At 40.2% G+C, this 20,278-nt stretch overlaps 1 protein-coding gene across 2 annotated transcripts; it reads left to right on the top strand.

The window, feature by feature from the left end:
* Nucleotides 1-1,982: 1,982 nt before the first annotated feature.
* On the top strand, nucleotides 1,983-20,091 carry LOC117602102 (uncharacterized). 2 transcript variants are annotated; one of them, XM_034319649.2, is made up of 8 exons: nucleotides 1,983-2,386; nucleotides 3,844-3,947; nucleotides 5,010-5,186; nucleotides 5,318-5,536; nucleotides 5,815-5,991; nucleotides 18,085-18,258; nucleotides 19,698-19,782; nucleotides 19,990-20,091. In XM_034319649.2, the coding sequence occupies exons 1-8, from the start codon at nucleotides 1,983-1,985 to the stop codon at nucleotides 20,057-20,059; spliced, it is 1,410 nt and encodes a 469-aa protein (XP_034175540.1). In that variant the 3' UTR covers nucleotides 20,060-20,091. The 2 variants fall into 2 exon arrangements, with proteins under 2 accessions (XP_034175540.1, XP_034175539.1); XM_034319648.2 differs by having other exon boundaries at nucleotides 18,076-18,258.
* Nucleotides 20,092-20,278: the final 187 nt, after the last annotated feature.

Here is a 20,278-nt window from a genome sequence, read left to right as displayed (position 1 = left end):
GGAAGAAAAATCACCTGAAATTGAAAATGATCGAAAGCGATCTAGTATCCCCATTCAGTAACCACCGTCGCTTTCAGAGGATGGTCGAGGAGGGGCGCCGACTACAACTACCTGGGGGTAGCGTTCATGCCAATGGCTTCTAGTATTCGCAGTTTAGGCTGTCAGTTGTTAGAGAACGGACTGACAGCAAGGCGATTCGTGTTATAGAGCGACGAATGCTCGACAAGAACGGGTCACGGTTCGTGTTACTTCAGTGTCGGGCACGTCGCCAAACAGTTTGCCTCTTTCATGTGCGTGTTATTTTTTCGATCGACGATAAATCGAAAGTTTGACGCTGTCGACGTTTCGAACGACCAACACTTTCCTTCTTACACGTGGATTTATCCATGAAAGAAAATTGTTTAATCAAAAGATTGTTCAACGAATATTGAAATTCATTTTCAAAGCGGAAGTTAATGTTTTGTTACGCGTAGTTACGGTGCAACAAGGGACAGGGAGAAAGGGGTAGTTTCTAAGTGTGATTAATCGTGGGCGGAAATGCGCCGAAAGTTTCTCAAAGTTCAATATTTTGACGGGAAAATTGATGTAGTGGAAGGATCGAGGGTAACCGGAGAATCCTGGAGATGATTGAAACAGTGATATAATGGGTACGCGTTGGACGGAAGTTGAAGTGGCACGAGGAGAATGCAGTGTTTGTTTAAAATGAGAAAATTATATGTAATCGTGGAGAAACGACGTCGAATGTTGGTCGACGGTGGCTGACGGAATTGGATTAAACAAACTGGATCAATTTGTGCCTTCGAGGAAAGATTTCTTCCATTGGTGAAGAACTGGACATTCTTTTCGAACGATCGTAGCAGCAGGTCGGAAGATGAATACAAGATTTTATATTATATTTTTTTAGAGCAATTTATCGTTACAGAGATAATTTATCGATATATTTTTATAAAGAGACAATCACGAATTAATTATTAATTTATTCGAGAGACTGATCGATGGAACCTGAAGTCTAAGAACGTACCAAAGAAACTTCGAAAGCGTTTCGTTCCGAGAATAGAAGAAAAACCAAAGCGTTGGATTCCAAAGAGAAAACAAAGGCTGAGCCATAAAAATTGACACGAACTTTAGGAAAATAATCAAACCATTCAAACTCTGTTCGAGGTGAAACAATTTGAACGAGTTGTTTTAAAAATAAAAGAGAAGTCAAGGGACAAGGGATTCGAAATTGATAGATCATATTCTCGATACTATTTCGAATCCACGTCCTTGAAGACAAAGAGTGTCTAGGGTCGTCTAGCAGGCTGAAACTTGGCCGTGGACGATTGATCGCGCACCAGGGTCTCTTCGTTGCACCAACAAACCTGAAGATGCCAGGAACCGACGGCCACCAGCACGCGGGCCGAAAATAAAAGAGAGAGGAGTGATTTTGATTGATAAATAATCGTTTCTCTTCAGTCTTCCGACGCTTATCCGACCTGCTGGTGGCCGTTCTAGCGACTACTTCGCGAAGATCCAAAGAAGAAACACCTGAGCACCAGAGTTTCGTAAGTTTCATTGAAACTATTAATTCCCTTTCGCTTTTCACCGGATCGTTTCTAGAAGATATTTGAAAAAAATCGATGGAACAATTTTGAAAATTTTCAGAGCAATTTAGAGGACTTAATTATTTGGATTGTCTACCTAAAATTTCAAATTTCTTGGCTCTTTTTTAACTAATTATTATAAGAAGATAAACCTTGATTTTACCCGCTTCTTCCCACGCCAAACTTCGTGCGTCTCGCTGAACCGTAGGACAAAGAACAGAGAGCAGGATCCGTATCAGGAAAAGTGGTCCTCGAGCTGTTCTTGGCAAAAGAGCCGCTCTGGAACAAGAAACAGAAACCCAGCCGAGAAACTGGACGTCCACTTGACTGCTCCTCGAGGAGGCTAATTTTAAGACCATCTCGAGAGGACTCCTTCGACCTCTGTGATGATCAACGACCATGGCGCCAAGAGCAACGACCCTCACGAGTCTCCTGCTGCTTTTGACGACGGTCGCGAGGTGTACATTGACCCTGAACAGCCAACCATCGTTCTCCAATATCCTGAAGGGTGTCAGGCTTCAGGGTGGATACATGGAGGTGGTCCAGGAGGAACACTGCTCCCATCAGGTGGTACGACTGACCTGCAGGTCATTGAAGGCGTTCATCTTCATCCTGGAAGCGGAATACTTATCAAATTCCACTCACGTTTGCGGGTACGACTCGAAGAAAGTGGAGAAGATGGTGTATATAAATCGAGGTAGCAGTTCGTCGTACAGGAAGAAGGAGTTGAAGGGAAACTACATCGACGATCCTGACGAATTGGAATACCAAGTGGTGGACGTCAGGAAATCGGTGAATAGAAAGTAGGTTCTTTTCTTTTTCAAAAATCATAATTAATCCGATGTTCCTCAAAGTTACCTCGGGGTCGTTGCTTTCGCTTTTCGTAACATTTCGACACAATAACCAACCGTGGTAACACGAGTCACCCACTAGACATCCGCAAAAAAGAGCGGCAAGCTGAGAATATTCGATTACCGGCGTGTGTTGACCACAGAATGGAAAAACCATTCCTACAGCGATGAGAGGCAAAGTTGAAACAGTGTGTTCCTAACCGGCTATAATCATGCTTAGTTCTATGTAGCAATCACTGTTCCCACGGTACATCACAGTTTAAATAAATGAATTACTTTAGAAGGGGTAGCGTTCCTTCGTTTTTACTTTCAACCCTGTGTAAAAATTTCAACTGTTAATCTTCTAAAAATAAAATTTCAATTTTCTAATATCTCACTTTTAAATTTCCGTCGATTTACACCGTTTAATTAAACGGAATCGTTCCCGACCTTTTATCGGTTTTTTTTCCACGCCAGTGCACCCTGATATATTCGCGCCATTGCCGACACCAAATGTCACAGTTCACAGAGAAGCGCAAGGGTGAGCCGGACAATCGCGTCGTTGAAATCGAATGCAATTCCGCGAAATTAGACAGCTCTGTAAACTAACCCTCTCGTACTCCAAGTTCGGCTCTTTTCTGTCCCACGCACGGTGGCGTGTCTTCGAGGGTGGAACGGAATCTCGGCACGCAAAATCGTCGTTTGATGTGAGCCAGCTAACCGTGCGGCAAGTTTTTAATTGCCTTTCGAGCGACGATCGATGCCCGTCGAAGGAGAAATCGTTTCCAACAGAATGCATCCCGCGTTATGAGCACAGCTCGATGAACTTTGTAAATAAGGGGTTGCAGTCGCGAAACGGAGGGAGTTAACTAACCCTGTCTCTCCCTGGAATCTCGGCTACCTTGCCATTGGATTCAGAGCAATTCAGTTTCTCAAATTCTTTTATTTTTACAAAGAAAAAAAAAACAAGAAAAATTCATCGAAGAATTTAAACGGATTCCCCGCGTGGGTGGCGCAAGGTTATTTCTCTTTTATTTCCGGCGAAGGGAGGAGGGCGATAATAATCGACGAGAATAGGGAAGCAACCCTATGGGGAAAGGGTTGAAAATCGAAGCTCAACCATTGTTCCCCGCAGCTAGACCACTTTCGATGCTCTACGTGCAAACGTAATCTTTCCGATCTGAAAACAATCGCGATCTTTCTCCTTTGTTCTTCGTAGGGTGCTTTCAAACCGATAGACTCTCTAATGACTGACGTCGCTGTTTTAATCAACGATACCGCGTCGAGAAGCTAATCGATACAATCTGCGTTGCACCATTTGCGTTTCTCACGTTGCGTTGGTGGGAACGATTTGAAAGAAGATTTAAAGGGGACACGTGTGCATGCTAAATATATTAACAGGGTTTCCTTGGTTTCCCTTTTTTTTTTAGATGTTCTGGACAAAAACATTGTCGCTACAATTTCACCACTGACCATCCAGGCACCATCCAATGGATCCCGGCCACTTTGCGATTAAAATACGCCTGCATTCCTGGTGAGTGTTGATATAAATCAAAATTTTATTTCAAAACCTCCAGACACATACTACGCACAGTGATGATTTAGAATAAAAAGGAAGAAAAGAGACAGGAAATACATGCAGCTTGGCTTTCTGTACTCACGAATAGGGTAACTTCCCCTTTATAAAAGGCAGACGATCAATTTACAGACAGGTTCACTCGATAATCCCCAATTTTCTAAAATATAAATTTTTCTAAATTTCAAGAATGCTGCTTTAAAGGAAAGAACCTGATTCAAAACGGTTTCGGCCTTCAATTTTCAGAGGATTACAGCGTTTTCTTCTGGAAAACGACGATACATTGTACGGTGCAGTGCATACAAAGAAAAGAGAAAAGAATTTAGCGAAGGACACGTTAATCTGCCATTCCTATGCAACGACCCAAGTTTCAGGATCACAAAAGATCCAAAAAGACCCTTCGAATTTCCTCTGAATTACACTTTTCTCTTCTAAAAATGACTAAGTATTTGAATCGATTATAAATAATATATTCCTAACATTTTTCTTCCCGAGTTTGATGAAAGACGTCTTGATTCATCTTTCACTGTAACAATAACGATAAATCAAGAAATAATTCCTCGCCTGAGGAACAATGGGCGCGTATTTCATCGGAGAAGAGGCAGCAAGGGCTGAAGCAACCCCTTCGACGCCCTACAAGCCGGTAGCAACCCCTCCAGGTGTTAGTTCACCCCTCCAGTAGAAAGTGGGGCAAGGACACCCTCTCCCAGACCAAATGTCACATAATGGAGGCCAGAGTCACACTCGAAATCGACAAATGGACCGAAACGGATGCAGATGTTGATTCCTCTCGTTACCACGACAAAAGTGTGTCCTTCATTCTCGTTTCTACCGCGAACAATACCCTTGGGGCTCGTCGTAGGAGGGGGTGGTAATTCAATCGAACCGAAGGAAATCTCTTTTTCTTCGTTAAGAGAGAAAAATAATCCCAACGTCCCAATAGCACCGTAGAAATTTCATTTTTTCTCTTTTTAATAAGCAATTAATTACTAACCTGATCGTATTTGCTGCTTGTTCCAGAGGCAGCGGTCAGGAAATATTGCAACGAGGAGGTGAAAGTGGTCCCAGGAGAGGGTGGTTTCATCAATTCACCAGGATACCCGTTGTATTACCTCGGTGAGAATACGTGTGGATGGACCTTCAGGTCGGCTCCTGACCACAGCATCCTCCTCACCTTCCACGACCTGGATATAAGGGGTGGGTATTGATCGGCGAAATGGTCCTTAATGTTATTCATCTCTGCAATTAACCCGTGAGATACGCGTTATTCGAAATGTTCCAGCATTTGGAGCATCGGTGATATTAATAAAATTTAACCGTGTTTTCAGGCCCGGAAACGGATGGAAGTTGCGTGGACGTGGTGCGGGTGCGAGAAAGAGGGAGAACTCTGTTCGAGCACTGCGGTACCGCAGCTGGCGTGAAGGTCGTTTCGAATTCGAACGTGATCACCCTCGATCTTGTCGTCTCGAATTCGAACGTGATCACCCCGGATCTGGTAGCTTCGAAGAGGTTGTTCGCTGCCCGAGGATTCTTCCTGCAATACCAAGGTCAGAGTTAGCCACGTGGTTCGCGATTATCCCTTCCTGAAATCGACACTTATCCGATGATCGATGGAACTCGAGACGATTGCGCAATGAATCTTTGACGTACGGAAATAACGTTTGACGGGATTATTTTCAGAACAGAATCGTCACTTGACACGTATCCTCGCGACTTTGAAACACGCCTTCAGCGATCGTTAAGTTCAGCTGATGTAATATTTCATAAGCAAGCAAATTGATATTTATTCGAAGAGCTCTGTCTAAAGGTATACTTGTCCTTTCAGTTCAAGCCTGTCCGGACATATCCGCGCCGAACGGAAGTTACGTATCGAATGGCACTCTGACTTCGAGGACGTTCGTCTGCAAATTGGGCAGCGTATTTCCAGACAGCAAAGAAAGGATAAGGATACTCGAATGCAAGAAGGGAAAGTGGAACGAGAGTGTCATACCCAGTTGCGAAGGTACGATGTTGTTTAAGGGGGTGGAATCATCCCCAGGATAAAAAAATTGAAGTTCTATAACATTTAATAACCAAGAATCGTAGGAATATTTCTTAAATTAATCTAGAAATTATCGTTTTAACGATAACATACGAGGCACCCAAGTTTATAGCTACGTCCCTCACGGGTCTCCCGGGAACCCATGGCTGCCCATCGTGTTCGAAAGGGGGAATTCCTGTGGTGGGGATATCGTGGTGAACCGGGGAAAAGGTGGACAAGGGGTTGGCGGGGAAGGGTAGAAAGAAAAAGACCGAGGGAAAGAATCTTGGGGCGGAGAAGTATTCGTGGTAGCACCATACACCGGTAGCGTCGCGCACGTAACGACGCTAGCCGTCTCGACGCCACGTGTCTGCTCGAACGAAAAAGGAAGATCCTTGGAAAAATCGCCCGGTTCGTTCCACGGTGTCCCATGGAATTTTATTTCATAATCAGTGCCGTCGATCAATAACTTCTTCGCAATAGGAAGAGCCATTCTTTTGGAACGCATCCGGTTTTCGATAATCATCAGGTAATTCATCTTTTTTTTTCTCTCATTCATTCCTCTGGATCGTTGCGTTCGAAGATAACGAAACAGAATTAAATTTTCTTTTATTCGAGGAAAATAACGCTTCGCTCTTTTCAGGATCAATATTACCTGTTAATGTTTCTTTTTTTTTTTTCAAACACAGTGCGTGAACACAGATTGTTAAGGTGCTCCATTCGCGAAAGGGTTCATGGAAAAAATCGCGACGAAAGGGTTTTAAGAAGGCAGGTTCTCTGACGAGGTACACGTTAAGCCAGCATAATCATCATCGAGCTTATCAGCTCTCTTTTCTTCTCACTTTTTCTAACGTTTTATTCTATTCGCGGCAAGTGTTCACGATCTTGTGCAATTCGATCGACAGAACGATCGACCCGGGGTCAATGAGAGCCGATCTTCCGCTCGAACCTTCGTACTCGAGCGGAATGTTGAATTAATTAACGTCGTTTCTTTCCGTCGTCATCGCTTCTCCGAGCGAATACGTTCAGCGAATTATTAATTACTCTTGTTCGATCTTGTTAACGGGACACCGCGGTTCTATGCAATCTCGAGTACTTTTTCACTTATAGTATCGACAGTTTGCAAATTCATTTATAAGGGTAATTACCAGGAGGATTAGGTAATTAAGAAAGGAAAAATATATAAAATAGAACTTGAATTTTAAAATTCGTATCTTTAACTCTCGCATTAATTCAAGAATTATCAATAATTAAGATTAATTGATATTTCGACACATCTTACTACACACCAGGATAAATGACCCTCGTACTATCATACCACTTCCGGAGTTATCTATTAAAGTATGATAACCAAAGCTCGCTAAAAATCCTCTTTATCATCACAGCTGTTCTAGCAGTATACCCTGTTTCAAGCGGACTAAACTGGTGTATTAATTTCGCTTGCCAATCATCGTTGCAAGATGATATTTGTGTTGTCTGGAAAGTTTTCGTTCGTCAGTTCGCGCAGGCGTTATCGGAAATCCTCGCCGAAAATCGATCGATCTCGGTCGGGGACGATAGAGACCCGTTAATTTCGCCGGTTGCTCGGCAGGAGAGCGAGCTGAAGGAAAACGGAACAACAGCTGCGACGTGAAAATGAAAAGATCCGGGGTCGGTAAAAGATTGCCCGAATCCTCTCGCGGCTTTTCACGCCCCGAACAAAGAAGCAGGCTCCGAAAAGAATGTCTCTCCTCCCGGCCCCTTTGCGCGTATTCTCCATTTATCCCGATAATAACTCGCTCGACGGAGCTTCCCTGCAACGAGAAATTTTCTCGTCGGCTTTCACCGCGGCCGAGATAAATGCAAGCCTATTCGCGGCTGCTCGAGATTATCGGCTTACTTCCTCGAGAGGCTTGCGATTCTAATAACGGTTCGAATCGCATCGGTGATCGTCGAATTAAGAAAGAAAAGGTAACTAAAGCAAAGGTAACTAAAAAGATTGTTTCTTTCGCGAGACGCTCGAGTATCGCGCTGATTTCTCGGAAACCAATTCAAATTTCCGTCCTTTTACCGCGCGGACGGTGCTCCAATTCTCCCTTCCCTATGTCTTTCCACGGAGCGAGCAAACTTTCGTAATTTCCTGTGAAATAGCTGTAAAATCCTGCAGCACAGATTACTCGTCCTGTGTGTGTGTGTGTGCATCGAATCAACGTGTAATACAGTGGGTGTGTGCAGTTTCGGGTATAGCGCGGTTCGCGGGTCGACGGAACTCTTTTTTTCGTTCTGTAGTGGGGAGAAAAGGCTGGTAGGGGAGTATGAGAAGCACGATAGAGGGGATTACCCCACGTATCTGCTCCTCACCGTCGCCAACTCCTTCGGAGCAGAGATAATTTTAGAGTCGACAGAATAAAAGAACGGTGCGGTTGCACATGTTCGTCGACCAGCTGAGCTCTAATTCAACTTTGAAAACAGAGAAGGAAAGAGGGCTTAAAAGAAATGTCCGTACGTGCATCTGACTGCTGGAAAATACCGCTCGGTTCTGTTTTTCGAAACGATAACTCGGGAATTCGAGGAGGAACACGAGTTTTCTAAATGACAATAAGCAAAGATTCAAATCTCGGTTATTTCAAACCGATCAACAGGAAAAGTGTCATAAGGGAAATCATCTTAACTCTTCCAGCGATGACACAAAGCGGTTGTTAAAAATGCAGAAGATGTCTCATACTTGTTTTTTATACCAAGCGGAATATTAATCAGGGATTACTGCAATCAATATTAACGAGGCATCAAATGAGATTTGGTATCACAAATCATTCTCGACCAAGATTCTAACTTCTAGTTCTAACTAATCGATACTAAAGTAAAAAGAAAACAAAAATAAATGAAAGAAACACCATATGTCGAAAGAGGACAAGTTGTTTTCATCCTGAAGAGAACATTCGCGTGGGAGTATCGAAGGGGCGGGGAATGCATAGTGGGGGGAGGATGGTTGCCCCTATTTATCCCCCACCATTTCATCGGGTTATCTCTATCCTCGTCGCGCTCTGCCCTCACCACGCACGTTTCCCGACGTGGTGGTCGGCGAGGGAGAAAGGTAGGGAAGATCCTTCCAGTCGTCGTCGGAGTTTCTGATAGTTGAACCACACGCGACTGTTCCCGTCTTATCGCCTCAGCTTTTTATCAATGGAGAGCTCGTGTCACCGTCTTTCACGTTTACGTACGCACGCCTCGCGATTACGCTCAACGACGCACGCGCGATATCGTGAGGAGAAGAGGAACAGACGTCCGGTTCCCAGAGAGACGAACCTGGAATCATTTTACCCGTCGTGTATCACGACGACGGACAGTGTCTTGCCTCTTCGAAGGAAGTCTATGGAATAAGCCGCGTTTGCATTAGTGTCTCGCCACGGTTGGTAGCTCGCTCACGGAATCGTCTTCGAGCTCGAACCTCCGGTGAAATTCGCCTCGAGGGGCTTGATGCCTTCTTTCGTCGAAAGAAGCTCTTTCTTATCGTGTCTGTGAAAGGTCGAGGAAAAAAAAGATAAAGAGAGAGAGAGAGAAAGAGAACCGTTCCTTCCGTGAAACGAATGCACAGCTCCGTTTTGGTTCGATGGAGTTGGCCAGCCTGCTTCGACCGAGAAAATTATCCTCCACGACACGAATTTGATCTCTTTCCCTGACTTTCTGGTCTCTCCTCCTCCAGAGAGACCAGTTTGCCTGATTCGATCGATAAGACGATTGATAAATGAACGAAATTCATGATAAATATATTATTCAACTGATCATCGTGAGGTAAAGGCGAATTTCCAATTCGATGAAAGGTATATTTCCGGAGCAAAGCCAAAGAGTCTATCGGGAGTAAATCAAGCCTGGACAGAGTTCAATTGAAAATCAAATCCTTCGAGCGTATTGGCTGAGAAAAGAACGAGAGACGATTCTTTTTCTTCAATTTTTTTTTTTCTTTTTTTTTCGACAAAATTACAATCGATGTTCCATGCTTTTTGGTACCTAAACAGAGGAGACTATATTTAACTAGTTCGATCTGGAAATCGGAGCACTGAGAAACGAAAAGCAAGCACGTGGATTCGGAGAATTTTTGGAGGAAAAAAGTAGAATAGGACGGTGTTGATCAGACGAACGACGTTGATGCCAGGTATTACGAATTTCCTTAGAAAAGCCGTACAATGTCTGTACAATTCGTGTGAAAAAGAAAAATAAGAAAACGGGATGCGCAGTGGGCAACGTGTGGTACGTTCAAAGAGGTCTGCATAATGGGAGTCGAAGAAAAACGTGTACCGTTGTTTATGTACAGGGTGTTTAGAGGAATAATTACCACGGTTTTCAAGATACCTCAGACGTGAACTAATTAGAAAAACGAAATTATAGAAATATTTCACTATTTTAAATGGCACCAGACAATAAATAAACTTGTCATGTGTTACGTTGAACGCATTATATACGCGTCAACCTTTTTCTTTCTTTCTTTTTTGCCTCTTTGTCTCTCTCTTGGTACCATATTTTTTTCTTCTTTTCTTTTAAATTACTCCAGTAGACGATTGACGCAACATATTTATCGCGCAACAAGGTCGACGTTTACACGGCTTAGCACATGTGTTCCGCGAAAATCGCTATAAAAATTATCGTCTTGAAAGAAAAGTGGTAGTGAAACGGTAACTAAGCGAACATCGATCGCGTTGTTTCGGCTTTGACACGCGTTCTACTATCTACGTAGCTGCCAGTACCTGGGACCGTTTTGACCCTTCAATGTAAACTATGTTTTTGTACTTAGAAAACGTATGTACTTCTATCCAGAAAAATGGGGATAAGGACGGTTTCGTTGATTCAGGGTCCTCTTCGTCGTTCGTGATTCCCTGCACGATCAATTTATGACGTTTTTAGTCTTCTCACGTGCTCATCAATTTGGGCAACACGATTAGAATTGTTTTTCGAATGGTCTTTAATTTAATCTATAAAAGTTAGAATTCAACGCGTGGAGGCAATTTTTGATTTTTCCTTATACGAGAGCTTTGTAGGGGATATAGTATTTCATTTCATCTTTTTTCAGTTGATTATCAAAAATATAAATTTTTGTTACTATATTTCTTCCTCCGACTATACCCGCCTAGAGAAGTGCATCTAAAAGTGCATATGCAGGTATAGTCGGAGGAAGAGATATAATAATTTTTAACTTTAAATTAATTTTAATTGGTTAATTTTTTTTATACTTATTCCTATTGAAATTTGATACTTCTTCCAATAATATCTGGCACTAAAGGGTGTTCAGTCTGTGTTTTAAGGTCCACTCTGCGCCTCCCTATCTACTTACGCCGATACAACTACCACTTAAATTTCTGAATTGTATCACTCTTCTAACAAATTAATGATACAGAGTAGCAGTTGTTCGAAGAGCATCGAATCGAATTGCAATGCGTCCGATACAAAGAGATGCATCGAACGAGAAGACAAGCGATAAGAGATAACGAGCTCCGAGATCTCTTTTGCTCTTTTCTTTTCGGTTGAAACGTCCATCTGGTTTTTTTTTAACCGCGCTTTGTCGGGGTCAAAGAGCATCGTGGTTCGTGAACGAATGGAGGCGTCGTCTCATCACGCCACGCGCTTCTCAAAGATAATAAAGCCGATGAAATAGCGACGAATTCGCTCAGTTTGTCTTTTCTGTTCCATCGGTGTTCGACGAGACATTTTCTCGACATCTGTGACAAAAAATGGAGGGTCGTTTTTCTTTTTATATTTAACCGTGATGCCATAGATTCTTCGAGCTTCTTTCAATTTTATCCTGAATTAGAGTTTCAATAAATTGACTATATTTTGTGAAGTATAATCTATGGAAAAGACTCATCTGGTTCGAAGCTGTCCAAGTTTGTTGGTCCTCGTTCGAGAGTGGATAAAACTTTGCTCGTTGATTGACTGGAGGAAATCGATCTTCGATTACCGACTTTCAACCCTCCTACCAGTTATCATTTATCCGTTTCCCTGAACTTTAACGCGACTTAACCATTTTCGTATTCGAGTGTTAATTGCACGTTAGTATCGAATTACGGTATATAATAGCAGAAGTTTCCTCAGGGAGTTGACGATACGTTATCTATCGAGCTCCGATGATTGATTTATTACTCAGACAACGAGAGGAAGGATTAATCGCGCGATTGGTTTTGGAAGATCCTTGTAAAGGAGCTCGGAGAAATTTCGAGGTTGGCGGACAGTAAATACATTTCGTATCAATTTGTAAAAATTGCAATTGCAAAAAAAGGAGAGAACGATAAAACGATTCTCGCGTGTCGAAGGAAAAAGAGAGACAGAGCGATAGGAGGCGCGAAAAGAGAGAAGGAAAAAGAGGGACAAAGAGGGAATAGAGGCTTTGGGGAGAGACTTCGCGAGCAGTTTTCACGCGAGCCCACTGATGCTATAGTAGTATAGTTCGAGGAGTCGGAAGGAGCTGTCGGTATTAACTAAAGTGTCGTGCAGGAACGCGTTATGGTGGCGCGTAGCAGCTGACAGAGCGCGTGTGCGACAACAAACACGAGTATTTTTCGGGTGTCCAGGGAGGACCGACCAGAAGCTTCTTGCAGAAATTCATCATGATACGAATATTCGCGGATACCTTCAGGAGCCTGATAAGTGAGTGTTCTGGTCATTGAGAAATTTAACTTCCTTTTTTTTTTTGTCGACTTTTAAGTTATCGCGGCTGTTTGATGTTAGAGGAGAGGAAGATTCTTATCTTTGATGATTGAGACATAAAAATGACGCTGTTCTTTTTTAAGCGATAAAGCTATTTGATCGAGAACAAACATCAAAGAAATTGTTACGAAAGTTACTGTAACTATAAAATCGCTTTTACAATTTTTCTTTTCGAATTCACTGTTATTCCCGAGTGAGGAAAATAAAAGAATTACATACGTCGGCCTCAAACTTGACATTACAACACGCTACTTAATTCGCCAAGCGGTCGTATTAATCAAATTATTTATATGGCGTGCGAAATACATCATCAAGATCGTCACGAGAAGTGACGTGCACACAAATACATGTGTAGCTTTTCTGTCTGACCAAAATACTGTCTCTTTCTTCACGATAGTACATGTGACGTTATCGAGCACGTGGTTGGAAAAAAATCTATCTGACTGACTATTTCTAGAACGAATCGTAAAAAAAGAACATAAATCTGTCGTGAATATTAACCCTTTTACATTTATATTTACAAATCTGACTTTTGATCCCTTCCTACTACGAACTAAATATAATCGATACAAATCACCTTTCTTTTATGGTGAAGGTGTTATTTCACCTTTAAAATTAATTACAGTAATTAAACATAATTGTAAATACATTCATTGGCCCGGGAATTTAATTGAACGCGTTCAGCGCCACAGTGAAAATAGACGAAAATAGTCAGACATAGTGAAAGTCTACTTTATTTAGAATACGAATAGATACTTTTTCAAGTTCACCTTTTTTAAGTATTTAATTACTTTATATTTGAAGTATAATATAATAGGAATTCATTTTTAATCTGTAGGTATTATTGAACGTTAATCAAGGTATCAATTAATACTTTGAACCGTATCACTCATATCTGATCGTTGTATCAATTTCCTGTCATCTATTTTATCAGGAATGATTTATCAGTCAAAATTAATAAACAAAATTATTAATTGTACAATTTCAGCCTGACATTTACAATGTCTAAAGGTCATGCTATTATACAATTTTACTATTTAAGTGTACTGTTAATTGCTACTGGTAATTGACTTTCAAAGTTTGTTTAATTACTGTTTTCTCGGGAAATGGAATACATTATAACAGGTTTTTCATATACTTTGACCCTATCCTTCCTGTAATTACATTAAATTAACTATCACAGAAGAATGATTTTATTTGAGAAGTGGAATAAACTTGAAACGACATATTAAAATCGTAGAATTATTAATTCCATATCTTTCAACTGCAGTTTCAAGTGCAGTCATTTTCGACTGACTTTGCACGGAAACTCTACACAGGAATTCCATTTGACTTGTCAGCAATAATTTCTTCTTGCCGATTGGAAAAAACAGTCTTACATAACTTTATGAATAAGAAATGAACCAATTGTTCAGTTTCTGTTTGGAACAAAGTATTTTCACGAATGTCCCTCGACGAAAATAGAATTTTCATCTATCGACGCTGTTTCCCGATAATCGTCAACGATTTCCATCAATTTCCTTCTGCACACATGATTGACCTCGCACGTTTGCTTCTCGAATTCTTTCTCGAAACACGTGGTATACGTGACTGATACAACGTACACACAGGAAGTGCTCGATCAGACTTACTCCATTTCTTTTCTGACGTTGATATGATAACGTTCGAAGAATATCTTTCGTCAATTTTAATATCTTTTATAAGTTAAAATCTTGGAAGACTGCGAGGTCCAATTGTTTGCTCAAATAGAATTGCACGATTTCTTGTTGAAAAATTCTTGAAACACGAGCAGCGTTTCAATTTCATCTTCATTTCTTACATCCGCCTTTTCACGAATCGTTCTCTAAAATTAAACATCCCTCGGGACTGACGCAATCCCGAGTCGCTCTCACGATCGCGAAATCCGTCTATTCTCGAACGTCCTGAGATTGACGTTTCTTTATTCCGTTCCTGCCTCATTTTTACGTCTTTCGCGACGATCGATAAAAACGTATACGCGTCTCGAGGGTTGACGCGACGGATACGAGTAACCCCGATGAAACGAGGGTGGAGTGAATTGTTTTGGCTTCTATCAAACCGACTACTTCGTTCGTAAATTGATCACAGTTGAAATAAAATCATTAGAATTTTCCTTCCCCGTTTCTCTCGAGTCACCCTCGATTTCTGATTCAAGAGGAATCGATCGACGCGAAACGATTCCGCGTCGAGAAAATGAACATCAATCCGTTCAAATGGTATCTCTCTAACGTTAGTCACACTCAAGGATTAAGTTAAAGGGTTACCGACAATTGTGGCTTGATTGAACGATGACTGGAAGAGAGACCCTTCCTACTGCACTCGAAACGCACCCGTTTCAGTTCGTTCAAGTGGTTCGAAGGGGTCTGATCGATGTGTTTCTTTTTTCTGGTACGTGATAATTCATTGAATGAATTGAGAAGGTTTCGAACAAGTGTGAAGTTTCGTAAGGGATTGTGAATTATTTTAGTGAAAGCTATGTTCGAAATGGAGAAGTTGAATTAAATTTATTGAAAATTCTAAAGTTTTCTTCTCTTTTCTTCTGCTAATCGTTCAATTGTTTGAAACTTAAACCTGCAGTTATCGATCGATTTTATATTCATTCATTTCCATATATAATCATTACCAATATATTCATTTATTCGTTAATTGTAGCAGTGATTGTGATGTGATGCAAAGAAGAAACACATTATCACAGGACATTCTCATTAATTCACTTTAATGACTGATGTTAATTCATATTTCTTCCTCGTCATTAATTTTTATTATAATCCTGAGAAAGTCTCTAATTAATAAGTTAAACTATCACAATTTGCTAATAAATTTTTTCGTAGAGAGAATCTGAGAAACAGGAAAATGGAACGTGAATGGCACGTGTTTTCGTCGTGAATTCGAAAATGATAATTATTGAACGAAGAAGCGATATGCAGTGACCCGTAATAGATCAACGCTCATAAAACCTTTTCCTCTTTGTTGAATGTTGAATTGATTCTCGCGCAAACCAATTTCTTTCCTTTTAATCGCAATGTTATTGATCGATGATCGAATTCATGTTTGTTGGTAAGCAAGAGATTATTTAGAATAGCATTAATATTATAATAATAGCAGGTACTTGAAAATGAGTCATTCTTATTAATAACTAGAATATCAATATGTCTTGCAACAAACGTCAGTCTTTACCCGGGCTTGAAAATTCATGCAATTATCTATTATCTGAGCAATTTTCTAAATGCTGCAAACGCCAAACCGTTTGACTAATAAATCGTGTTCTACGATAACTCTAAGAGGGCAATGTCTATTTCAATGGACGCGAATCTTAATTGTCCGATCATTTAATTAGTATGCGATGTTTCAATTAACCGCAGATAAAGCACGATGAAAATAGAATGGTCTCGATATAAGCGACCATCGAAAAAAAATTGATGCAATTGGGTCGTTGGTTGCGTTAAAACAAACAAGCAAAAGTACGATTATTGATAAATTATCTAGGATAATTAATGGATATCATTCAATTAAGAAGCGACAGAAAATCGTTCAAGGGTCAAAATCAGTCGGACATCTAAAATCTGAAGAGGAGAGATTATCTTCTTCTCTTTGATAAGACAACTATTCTCGGTCAATATTCAGATTGTACACGAGTACAGCCCATTACTTGGAAATTGTAATAATTAAAATTTATTTTAAAAAAACACAAGTATTATTTAAAGAGACTTTTGATAGCTTCGACGTGGTAATCAAAGTGTTAACTCTCGAAACGTTGCCTTATTTGGGCCAATGATTACCAGAGGTGATATACGAACCGCTTATCACCGTGTCACAGGCTCGTAAATTCGCGGTTTCCGTTGCTTGTTTGATAAGGACATGTGTCTCCGCATAAACAGCATAAACGATTATATTTTACAAGAGCATCGAATTTATTCTGTCGAATAACGTGACGGAAGAAAGACGGGAAGAAAGTGTGACCTACAATATCGCCGGTATTCTGGAATTTCTTTGAAGAACCATAAGAAAACCGCTGGTAATTTGGAGAAATACTTGTGACTGTGTATCGTGTTATTCGTGTACTATATATTAGGGGTGAATTTTGCAGCTGCAAATTATTTTTGGTGTTTCTATGTATAATTATACAAAATTTGTTTCTCCGAACGTTAGGGGGTTCTCTTTGGAATAAGAAGGTAAATTATGGTATAAAGAACTTACCTTTTGCAACGAATACCTTCAACGTGGATTTATCTCCTTGGCCTGGTTCGTTTCTCGAGAACGCGGTAGAAGCTGCAATTTGCGATGGGAAGCATAAATCCAAGCCTGGATGTTAATCCTTCGAGCTGAGAGAAGAACGCGTCCTCGTGTTCCAAAGGAGAAAGAACACCGATCGACTGGATCGTAAATGTGTTTTACAATCCCTCTAAGGCGATTCCCAGTATTATGAAAGGAGTGTTCAAGGGTGCGGCTCCTCGCAACTCTAAAAAAAAAAAGGAGCCATTGAAGAAAGTGGCGTTCGTCTTCGTAGATGAAGAAAAATATATTAACCCTTTCGCTGCTAGACGAATTTTTGAACATGCACCAGTGGGCCACAACTTTCGTATTAAAAATTTTATAATGGCAAAGAACTGTGAAATATATTAAAATAACGGTACAATCTTGCCAATAGCACAATTTTCTTAATGGTGGTCATCGGTGACTATCATGGCCCAAATGAACAGACAAGCGCCGGTCCCATGAGACCACCGTGGCAGCGAAAGGGTTAAATGAAAGAATATTATCTCATTGTTATACCTGCGAAAGGGGTACTTTCCAATTTAAAATTTTGTAAATATCATTCGACAAACTCCAAAGTTCATATAAGAGATTCTAGTCTATATCGTTATCAATTGCTCATCGATCAATATTTTTCATCCACTTCAATGCGATAAACGGTAAACGTCATCTATGCTTCCCCTTTCTTTTTTAACACGAGTCACGAATTCACATGCCCTTCGAAATCGGTATCTACAACGTTTGGATAAAGCGTTTGCAAATATATTTTTTTCGAGAGTTCCTCCGATAACGTATCAGGCAGATAATTACGTATACTTACAAAGATCTTAACTGTATGTAAATAAAAATACAAATGTTCTTATAATATTGATACTGCAGACCTACAAAAAGAAAAAGTATGAAAAATATTTGTTAACACGTGCAAATTCGTTTACAAGTTATTACAAGATATTTACAAGATATTAAAGATATGTACAAAGTACATAAAATTTCTTTTATACCATTGCAAATAATGGAAATATTGAAGATGGTAAATGTTATGATTTCATCCCTCTGTATACCTAAGGTGTTAACGAAGGAAATTCAAATAAATTTAATTTTCATTGGTTGTCTTTTCAGCCACATCAGCAGTGATCTTGAAGACAGAACACGATCACAATCGGTTGTCCAGTCTTTCCGGTGACAACACCGTCGGCACAGGGGTCAGAATTGGACGGGGTGAGAACGCAGACGCGGTTGGAAACGGGAACATTATGGATTCGGCGCAATCAGCCATGATGAAGCAAACAGACTACGTCGTAGGTCAGTGAACCACCATCGAATAACATATTTTTCTAGAATCTGTATTTGTAATCATGTTGAGCAATATCGTTTCCGTGAACACCATATCAGTAAGGGTTGTTTAAATCATCGACTTCGTCAGTGAAAATCTGATCAGTGGAAGGAGTCATTGTTGTGTCTGTTAAGGGTAGAACAAAAGTGAATAATTTGCATTTTTAAAAGTCAGAAGTATTTCTTAATTAAAAAATAATCATTTGAAATTAAGAGTATATACCTGACACCATTAGAATTATCCAATGTAAAGGAAATTGTCACGATCAGAGGCATTCTTTAATCATTTTTCTTATCGTCTCTGTTTCGTGGAAACTGGGGTCACATTTCTACGGTCATCTTGTCGTTGATCTTTTGATAAAGTGTCACGAGTTTATGATGATTCTTGAACGACATTGCATTTTCCGAGGAAAATTTTTGCCAACGTAATTGTTACGTAATGGAGGTTTAAAATTGCAGTGTAGATCCTTGTCGCGTGTTACGTAAGGTCGGTTTGTCAACGAAACTAGCAATTCGTATCATTCATTTTTTTTTTCTTTTTTTTTTGTGAATGTAATTCTTTATTTAATCAATGTTCGCTCGAGCATATTTTTCCTTGAACTCCATAGATTTAAAAAAAAATTTCAAGTGCTCTTATAATATTATTTTTCTCAATTTTCCGGGATTTTTAAATTAAGAATAATTTGAAGGAGTACCGAATGGTCATTTGCATACGACGTTACTCAATAAGAAACGGATGATTCCTCTATGTTCTTCTTCTTGTCACCGATCCGTGCAAAACATGTTTACATTGCCATTGTTTCTAATACTATTTGAGGAATGAAAAAAGAGGTGTTTATAAGATAGCTGCATCGAGTTCCGTTCTATTCTTATCGATGCAACTTAAATGCAAATGGGGTGGTCAAATTGAAAACCATCTTTCTTATTTAAAGAAAAATTCATTATTTTAAGGGGATGGCAAATCCATAGATGAACGAAGGATCGTGAAGTTCTACAAAAAAAATTAATTTATATTATAAAATAAATTATTTAATTACACGCGAAGAAGATTGAAAGATATACCTTAATATACATATTTCATCCCTTCTAAAAAATACTTCTGAATCTGTCCCTGTTTCTGAGATGCAAATTAACAGACACTTTAATGAGACTGAGAATTTTCATCACTCGATTCCGTTCCGATTTACTTCACCAAGTAGTTTCACAACGGTCGATTGGGGGACAATAATCAGGCACGGAAACGATCTAGCAAACTTCGACCGATTAGTCAGCTCTGGTAGCGTTCAAAGTTCGCTGTGCCACTTTTGCGGAGGCGTGAACCGCGAAACAGCGAATAGGAATAGCCGTACTCTTCAAATCCTCACGTGGCTAGATAATACTTCTCTAATCGTATGCTTTCGACCTTACAGACGTGGTCCTGCCCACCGTCCTAATTGCCCTGCTGTTCGTCGGCAATGCCATCATCGTGTACATAATCTTCCAATACAGAAAGAGGTGAGTAAAGTTCGTGGAACGATTAACTCTATCAATCCAAAGTTCTTTACATCCTTTTGTTTTCATTCAATACTTCCAAGCTCTCGTCTATTGAAACATTTATTACGATAGCCAAATGATATCTCTGAAACTATATAAGATAGAGACGAATTTCATTAGGGTAAAGTAGAAAATGTTTTAATGATATATAAATTATTTGATCGATAGGAAAGTACCGTCAATGGAGCAAGGCGAGGAGATGGCATTAAGGAACGCAGCAGAGGTGCCCCAGGTGTGATTCGCGTTGAAAATACAAAACTCCTCGTTCATGGTGCCAGACAAAAGCGTCAGCGAGAAGGCCTACGTTGCATTTTTTCTCCGAGGATGATCTCCAAAAAAAAAAAAAAAAAAAAAAATGAATCTCTAAAAGGAGAGCCTTCGAGACATTTCTTTCCGCTGTCGGGGCTGTTCAAGGAGCATCTGAAATTTCGTGTCCGTTATTGGATTGATTTTTTTT

The sequence above is a fragment of the Osmia lignaria genome, chromosome 13 (assembly GCF_051020975.1).
Source record: "Osmia lignaria lignaria isolate PbOS001 chromosome 13, iyOsmLign1, whole genome shotgun sequence".
In the NCBI taxonomy this organism is placed as follows: Eukaryota; Metazoa; Arthropoda; class Insecta; order Hymenoptera; family Megachilidae; genus Osmia; species Osmia lignaria.
Note: the sequence above shows the minus strand (reverse complement) of the source record. Positions and strands in the feature narration are given on the sequence as shown.

Coding starts and splice junctions, on each gene's coding strand:
- LOC117602102 (XM_034319648.2), top strand. CDS start 1,983: ATGGCGCCAAGAGCAACGACCCTCACGAGTCTCCTGCTGCTTTTGACG. Junction 3,948..5,009: donor AAAATACGCCTGCATTCCTG/GTGAGTGTTGAT, acceptor TGCTTGTTCCAG/AGGCAGCGGTCAGGAAATAT. Junction 19,783..19,989: donor ATCTTCCAATACAGAAAGAG/GTGAGTAAAGTT, acceptor TTTGATCGATAG/GAAAGTACCGTCAATGGAGC.